The following is an 8,777-nucleotide window of genomic DNA, read 5'->3' on the forward strand; positions in this document are numbered from 1 at the left end:
TACACAAAGGGCAAGAGAAGGTGAGAGTGACATTCCTGGGTTCTATGTCTGGCTTTGAAGGGGAGAGGTTCTGGTTTCTGCCACTCGCCTTGTAGAAGAGGAACTCCAATTCCAGTGGCCCCCTTAGGGGAGAAAGAGGAGCTGGAGAAACATGAGCAGGAGGTCAGAAAGATCTTGCTTCTGTGCCCTTTCTTCTTGTTCGAGTGTTCAGCATATAATCTAAACTACCATTTGAGCTAGGGCAATTTTAATTATATTCATGACAATCCCATTTTTAAATTCCACATGTTTTATAAGGTTACTATAGCTAATCCCTTAACTATTAAACTCATATGGACAGGGGAATTTAAATTGTATTTCGTGAAACTGGGTATCTATGAGTTTTTTTTTTCCCCAAAGTAATGATTTATTTTACTTCATTATTATTGGATACTAGATCAGTTTGTTACAATACAAAAATGTTCAGTGAATGAAATACGATCCTTCACAGCACTTAACTATATATAATAAGCCATTTAATCCTGATGGGAGAGCAAAGTTAAATAATCTGCCTGTGTCTGAGGTCAGTCTTTCTCCCATTCCTTTTGGATTCCAGTACAAACCCTTTTATTTGATTAGAAAACACAAGTACAATTTCACAGCTCTAAGAAAAGGTTTTGTTGCCACCTTGTGGTTGATACAATAATTATTATTTTCAGTATAAATGATACAAAACTTTCAGCAATCATAACAAAAATTATTTTTAAACCTCCCACCACTACTCCACATGTTGCAGACTCCAGACTGCATGTAATTATCAGAAGTGAGCTTAGAAAAGAGAAGCAAGGACCTTTCGGAGAATTTGCAGAAGAAAGTGCCCCATAACCAGCCAATTTCCTTGAAGGAAACCTGACTCACTTCCGGATGTGCAAGTCAAGGTTGATCTCATTCTAGCAGACGTTACTTCAACTTTGTGCCTACTGAATTTGTACCCTGCTCACATACCCACTCCTCAGTATTGCTCAGGAAGTAATGCTCCCTGGCTTCCAACGCTTCTCTGAATCGCTTCGGGTGTGGACATGGTTTACTGTGTACACAGCAGTCAGAACAAAATTTCATCACGGGCAATTCTTTGAAAAAAGCAGCAAGAAAATTAAAGACAAACTCAGAAAGAAAACTGCATAAGAAGCTAAACAAAACCGTGCCAGAAAAATCCGGGCATTTTTCTACAGTTTAGTTGCTCTCAAGGAATGAAAAATTCAAGTTCACAAAAACTTACATGAGTTCTCTTTTATTACATAAAGAAGCAAACATACAATCATGATAGCAAATAAACATGCTGAATATTTTCAGGCTACTTTAAATAGTGCCCTGTACATGTACATAAATAAATAATACCTTTAAATACAGTACCACAAAGTGTCATTATTTTTATGTAATTTGTATAAATGAGCATAAAGGAATGAGGAAACAGGCAATATTTATATCATTTATATTATTGTTTAGCGACAATTCTTATTTATTCCTAGAAAGTAATCTAACAGGCCAAAAGCTACTGCAAACCATCTTCCTTTTAGCAGTTAGCTCTAATAAGACCAGTGGTGCTATCTCCTCCGCATTTTGTCACAGGCCACCAACTGTACCACTTTCAAATCAGTTACAAACCTTCAACTTTTTGAGTTATTTAAAGATTGGGGAAATAGGCTAAATTTAAACAAAGCAAAGACTGGTATACATTTTTAGTCTATTTTTGTACTTTTCTACAACTTTTTCCCTTAACTGAGTCTAAGTCTGAAATATTCTTTTTACATTCTTTTCCAGTTTTACTGTATCTCCAATTGTTTTAACTGGTTTAAATGCAAGGTGTATGTAAACAACTCCTCAGAAATGAGAGGCACTTCTTGGAAATACAATGACTCCTGTCACCAGAATAGCAGGACCCTCTATGGTTTTGACCTGACAGACTAAATGAGTTCATGATTTAACTTTCCAACACTGCCTACTTCAAAAAGGCAAGATTCTTATCTGCAACATCTGGTTCCTTAAGATGTGTTAGACATGTGTTGTCAGGGATCATACAATTAAAATTGTGTTTAGCTCTGTAATAACCTAACTTTAAAAATAAATAACCACTAGAATCTCTGATTCATTCCAGCATTAATTGGTTAAAATAAATGACCAACATGGGGCAAAAAGTAAACAGGCAAAGTCACTTTTTCAGGCTTTTCAAATGGTCTGAATATGTGACATTATGACTCTTCCCCAGATTAAACTAGCTTCAATTAAAAGAGCCAGGAACAAATATATGAGGCATAGTCTCCAAATTTCTTAATCACAATGATCTTCAGCTCAGACACACACAGGGCAAGGAAAAGAAAACATCATCCTCACCATTCCAGGCCTCCAAGAGTACCCAGGCGGATGCAGGCCCTCCACATGTAACCGTTAGTATTACTGCAAGTAGCACATATGGATACAAATGTGTGTAATATCATGCTTAAAATACTAGCCATGAAACTTCAAAAAGAGCTGTGTAAACTCCAGCAGAGAATCCTAAGAACAGGGCCAGCTACAAGTAAGACACATCTGTGCTACCAGTAGCAGGGTAGACAAGGGGTGCATAGGCACCAGGCATGGAAAGGAACATTAAGAATGGTGCTGTTTTCCAAATACACTGCACATACTGAGGACAAAAGTTAGCATATATTTGAGGATTGTGGAAGCAATGCTTACTACATGTACCACTTCTGTTCACATAAAACGGTGTAAGACCTTTCTACAAGAGCATGCTTTCTCCAGTCGGCTGGTATGAGAGGTAAGGAATGTTAAGAGAAAATCTGCACAGATCTAAAACTGAAGTCCTCAAAGAAAAAGGCTACCATAAAAAATTTCACATGTTTACTGATTAAAATCTGAATTTAAAAAGGTATCTTAATATGCAATCTTTTTGCATTGTTTCAGTTATAAACATTTCTTGTCCTTATGCAGTGGGCAGTAACAGTCTGTGGGCCACTGCATACTTTCTTTTTTTTTTTGGTACTGGGATCGAACTGAGCTAAATCCCCGGCCCTTGATAATATACTTTCAAATGCAACCTGCCAAGCTTTTCATTTACACCAAAGGTGAAAAGATAGGAACATGGGTGTCAAAAACAACAAAAACCCAAAGTAACTAATTAAAGGGATCAACTACAGCCAGGAAAACAAACTAACAAGAAGTAGTCAACCAAAGGTTTTGAAGATAACCATAGACAGAGCGCTCACGGCACAGCTATAGGAACAAGTGGATGGCAGTGAAGAAGATGCCCCTAAGGAACAGGAAGCCACAGAGAAGATACGGACGTTCACAGCATAGCCCGCAACTTCATCCACGACCCACTGCCCTCGACCTGGAGCTGTGTCCTCTCCTGCCCTTGGGCCCCACAGACAATATAACCCTGGTTTTCCAAACTGAAACAGATCCTTATTTCTGACTATGGACAAGAGGATCTGGATCCCAAGGCAATAACTAAACAAGTGTTACATTCAACTACTTTCCATGTGTTTTTAGCTTCATTCACAACTTCTAAAAGGTTGTTTGCTATGCTTCCTCTTTGGAGAAATTTTACATCCCAGAAATTTTAGGGTGCCACATAGTTCATTCTTGCCCTGCCAAACAGCAATATCCACACTGCCAATTACCTTAACCTCAGTTTAGAGAACTCAGAAGTGGACTCCACGATCACCTCTGCATTTAAAGCATCTTTTAAAGAGAGAGAGAGAGAGAGAGAGAGAGAGAAGTATAAAATTCTTTACGCCATTGTTTCTACTGAGTAAGCAGCTCAGCTTTAAAGGACCGCACAGAATAGAAACTCACATACTCCCTAACTCTGCGAAGAACTGACACTTCTCCTTGGGAGTCAAATGAACAGAAATCTGCTTGCAAAAGCAGAAGACACAGTGGCCAGAAGGCCCTAATTTGAAATGCTAGGATTTCGCATCATTTAAAACAGCATGCACTGTTTCACAGACTTATGTGCAAGTGAAAATGGGGAGCTAAACTACCAGTTTTATATGGACTGGCTGCCATTCCAGAAGTTTCCTTGACTCTGCCCCTGGAGTACTGGTGTTTTAGTCCTTTACACGGCACATAACTTTGGTTAATTTTTACCTAATGGGCTCTCAAATGCTTAAGACTGTCAAAACAAAGGCCCACTGAAAGACACCTCACCTTGGACATAACTATCATGGCATAATGGTGAAGACACTGGACTCTGAAAATACCTCTCCTGGAGGTAGAGGTGGGGAGTGGATGAAAGGGCCAAACAACTACTTCAACACCACTCGTCGAACATCTTAACACTCACAGCATTGTAGCTTCTAGGAGAGCTCCAGTATTTAGGTATCTGCTGGTCTTCACAATTCATCATCAGATATCATTTTAATTTACAGGAGTTTTGCTTTGCTCCATTTGTTCTGAGTTTCTTCTCACTGGATATTGTTGTATGAGCACAGTTGTTTGCAGTCCCCTTTTTCTTAAGATTCGCATGCGCCTGTGTTCTGGAAGAGTCCAGAATCATTGCTGGCTGTTTGGGAACTCGGATGTTCCCGCTGGCTTCCAGTTTGGGGCAGCTGTCGCTGCAGGACAAATCCCTGGGCTGCAGCTTGGTGCTTTTACTGGATTTTTTTTTCTTCTCTTCAGTCCTCATTTCAGGGGTTTGCTCGAGGGGATGTAGCTTGGCACTGCCTGGCACCTCAGTGGGTCTGGGGGAAATCTCAAGGGTGTAATAGGATGGATGTGTTTCTTCACGGTGAAAAGCTTTCTTTCGGGCAGGGCCTGATTTTGAAGCCCCTTCCAGGTAAGGCAGAGGCTTGGACAGACCACCAGCAATCAGTTTACTTCTCCCAGGACTTTTCAGAGCCCCGGGAGCCCCCTGGGCAGCTGGAGGTCGGGCCTTGGACCCCTTTGCCTTTTCACCTTGCACGGTCTGGAGCTGCAGCCACTCAAGCTGAAGGAGTCTGTCGATGAATTTCCCAAGGGAGCCCCCGGCTCGGGGCACGGCCTCGGTCCTGTAGTCTGTGTTCAGAAGCACAGCCATCTCTCGGAGGTCCCAGGAGCTAAAAGGGGGTGGCAGGAAATCGGGGTAAGAGTATTCGGGTTTGGCATGGCTCTGACTTGGGTGAAGATCGAAGCAAACTGGATCGATTTCTTCAGCTCTCAGATTGAGATCTGGTGGTGTGAGGGGAGAAGGAGGAATGGGGATCCGCTCAGAGTCCGACAGATCACTCGCACTGTCCTCGTCAGCACCGTCCTTAATAATTTTCATGGACTGGAAGTCAAGAAACAGTTTGCTCCCTGAGGCCCCCTGGCACCTGGGGCTGAGTAAACGCCCTTCCGGATTCCCTTCTGGAAGAAAGCCTTCTTTAAGTTTCTCTGCAGCTGGCTGAGAGATTCCCACGAGGCTGCTTCTCAGCCCAGAAGACAGGTAAGGTACTTGGGATTTATTATGTCTTTTTCCTGAAGAATCCTTTGAATGTTGTACTTTATTCCAAGATGGGCCAGCATTCATACTGCTGTGAAAATGAAAACTGCAATTCTTACTACTACATATGACAAAAAAATGTAATCTGCCTATGAGTAGAGAAATCAAAAGAATCCTCAAGTTGTACTTTCCGGGCATTAGAAAAGATCAGGCCTCCAAATGCCTTTCACAAGCAGTAGTTTTACAGACCATTTTCCACGTAATGTTCTACTCATGAAACAGAGTCCATGTGTCAAAAGTAGATGTACAGATCCTATTTTACACTGAATATCAGCATTTAAGAGAATCAATAGCACATCGCAGTGTGTATAACTTTAGACCAAGTGTGTCTAGAAAAACATTAATCTGGAAAAACTCTCAGTCCCTTTCATTAATGGTCAACAGGGTTCAAAAACATTCAGAAATAAAACCCACAGCTTTTTGGTGTGTATACCTATTTTGAGTTAAATGTAAATATTAAATGCAAGTCTCACACTGTTTAATCAGTGACATGGTGATTCTTGAGCTAGCTAAACTCTTAATATGTAGTATATCGTAAGTAACTTCCACCTTAAACACAAACTTACTAATATGTGTTCAAATAGGAAACACACTCAAGACAACTGTGTTTAAAACGACAGGAATAAAAATCATGTGGTACCATTATAATTCAACACAAATGACAAACTGGATTAATTCCATCTTGTGAATGGCAGACAGAGAGAAAGAATCAATATTGTGTGCATTCCTAAGACAGCAGTATATTCTTTCTGGGGTAATATAGTCTCAGGTGGAATCTCACATCAGAGATTAGAAACTGAAAATGCCTTTTTCATTAATTTACCAAGAACAAATCATTTAGTTAAGAATAGCAATCCTTCACTGTGACAGAGGTCAGACAGTTGTAAATGGAAATGAGTGGCAAATATATTTTCTGGAAAGCTCAGAAATCCACTCACCCGGCGATTTTAACCATCCTAAGCAATTATTTTAAAATCTGTTATTCTTAATAAAGTATGTTAAACCATGGCCAGTAGTACAGATGAGCTCAACAAAGGTGAAGAAATGAAGGAATGGCCACCATTACGATTTACAACTGAGATTGTTAAAACTTTTCTTTACAACTAGCTGTCAGTGTACACCCACAAAAAGTAACTACCAATGGTATCCCTTCTGCATAAGAAACCAATATAAAAAATTGATTAAAGATGTGCACAAAACTTCAGATTCTGCTAGCTGCTAAAATCATGGCCTCTGCAAGCTACAGACAAATAATGCTTTTAAAGCTACTCTGTCCACTCATTTATGCTAAGTGAAAAACATAAATTTTTTTTAATCCAAATACATACTTTTTCCAACCACACATATTCAGTCTTCTTGAAGAACTGAGGAAATATACCTTTGGCAAGATAAGGAAATTATGTAAAAATGTTTTACCTGATTTTCTGATGAGATTCAGTCACCCTACTCCTTTTCTTGAAAAAATCACATGGCTGATCATCATCAAAAGTTTGACAAACTGTCTAAAAAATAGAGACACCCAGTCATAAATATTGTGAATACACACATATAAAACATACAAGAAGAAAAAAGACAAATCTAAGCAAGATGTCCCCTCAGACTTTACATCACCTTTTCTGTGGTGTTCAAAATATTCTTGTTCGATTCGTTGGAATATAACAGCGAGGAGGGTGACTTCTTTATTCCTCTTATATGGGGAAAATACTCAGCACTGCCAGAACTAGAGGCAACAGAATAGTGACAGTAAGTACTGATCACACATGGTCCTAATACCAGCACTGAGCTGGTTTTACACTTATTTTTTTCTCAGCTTTGGACAGTACTGAAACGCTGAGGTTGTGACTATATGGTGGCAAGTCCCCTGAACTGTGGAATATTAAAGGGGGATATTGTCTTATAGCAGAGTTTATTCTTTTTGGTTTGTTTTCCACAGTGTTTGTCAGCTACGTGACTTACTGCCATGAACAGATAACATCTCTCTCTCTCTCTCTCTCCACACACACACACACACACACACACGTGCTCGCACAATCTCCTGGGAAATAACAGGGGAAGATAATATGAGGAAGTCTGGGACACTGATTAAGGTCAAGCCTTACTCCAAAGCTCCTACATCCACTCTTACTCATTCATGCAATAGATAATTATAGAGGGCTGGGGATTTAGCTCAGCGGTTCTGCCGCCTGCCATTCCCAAGTGTGATCCCCAGTACCAAAACACAAACAAACAAAAAACCCAGATAGAGGAGTGCTTAGAATTGTCCCATTGAATTGTCCTGTCTTCCCTATCATATTAATCCATTAAATGTCACCAATAAATACATTGGCATATTACCTCATTTCTCCAGGCTGAATGTGACTGGAAAACGGGGTATTAATACGTGTTACATACTGTGGGATGTTATCTCTTTGCGAACTGTTTTGTTTTGGGTACGGGGGATGAACTCAGGACCTTGGGCTTTCCAGGCAGTTGGTGGAACCACTGAGCAAAATCCCCGGCTCACCTCTTTGAGAACTTTGATCAGGTATACAACAGACTGCTGTGGCTTGCCGTTCTTCTGAAGAACCCAGCGAACGTGCCCCCACTACAAACTGAATACTTCTCCTTCCCATAACATCCCTTGCCTCTGCAAAATGAAAAATAAGTGGAATTATAGAAGATTCTATCCTGAAACTTTCCTGTATTTTCCCATGATCCTGTAAGCTTTTTTAGTGTTTACATATGGTGGTAAGAAAAATCACAAACGGGTTCTCACAATTAATTGGTTGTAGCATAAACAACACACCTGACCTGCAGATGTACGAAACGCCAATTTATTAGCCCTTTTTCATTATTCTGGTTTTCTTTTTGCCCAGTCAGTCCCCCGACAGTAAAAACAAACCTTCCGGAAGGAAGGCCTAGGGTTCAACTAAACTTCTCTACAAAGCGCCCTGCATTCCTTCCCTTCTCCCACGTGACACCCAGGGCTGCTGCACTTCCTGAGAAGTTCCTGGGAGAAATGAATGCCCCAGGGCCCTAGGGATGCAGGAAACTCCGCCTCCCGGGTGCTTCCAGCTCGCACAGCCACAGAGTAAGAGATTTTGACTACAGAAACGTCCCGACCCTCAGGAAGCCGATTCCGGGCAACCACAGGACTCATCACAGGGCCTTGACTTCGGCTCCAGCCTCCTGCTCCGGAGGGAACCGAGGCCGCCCCCGGGAAGCGGCTGGCACCGGGCCGGCAAGGCCTTGTGGACGCGGGGCCTGCGCCTCCCCTCTGCGCGGAGAGCTCCCCACT

At 41.1% G+C, this 8,777-nt stretch overlaps 1 protein-coding gene across 2 annotated transcripts; it reads right to left on the minus strand.

The window, feature by feature from the left end:
* Positions 1 to 3,003: 3,003 nt before the first annotated feature.
* Fam217b (family with sequence similarity 217 member B) lies at positions 3,004 to 7,216 on the minus strand. 2 transcript variants are annotated; one of them, XM_019209563.2, is made up of 3 exons: positions 7,112 to 7,216; positions 6,917 to 7,002; positions 3,004 to 5,531 (listed from the first exon to the last, which is right to left on the minus strand). In XM_019209563.2, the coding sequence occupies exon 3, from the start codon at positions 5,525 to 5,527 to the stop codon at positions 4,394 to 4,396; it is 1,134 nt and encodes a 377-aa protein (XP_019065108.1). In that variant the 5' UTR covers positions 5,528 to 5,531; positions 6,917 to 7,002; positions 7,112 to 7,216; the 3' UTR covers positions 3,004 to 4,393. The 2 variants fall into 2 exon arrangements, with proteins under 2 accessions (XP_019065108.1, XP_010635793.1); XM_010637491.2 differs by having other exon boundaries at positions 6,917 to 6,998; positions 7,112 to 7,195.
* Between the last annotated feature and the right edge of the window lie 1,561 nt (positions 7,217 to 8,777).

The sequence above is a fragment of the Fukomys damarensis genome, unplaced genomic scaffold, assembly GCF_012274545.1.
Source record: "Fukomys damarensis isolate Sample0158 unplaced genomic scaffold, DMR_v1.0_HiC HiC_scaffold_22, whole genome shotgun sequence".
Classification (NCBI taxonomy): domain Eukaryota; kingdom Metazoa; phylum Chordata; class Mammalia; order Rodentia; family Bathyergidae; genus Fukomys; species Fukomys damarensis.

Bases quoted from the DNA above. Each gene is read 5' to 3' on its own strand.
- Fam217b (XM_019209563.2), bottom strand. From the start codon at position 5,527: ATGAATGCTGGCCCATCTTGGAATAAAGTACAACATTCAAAGGATTCT.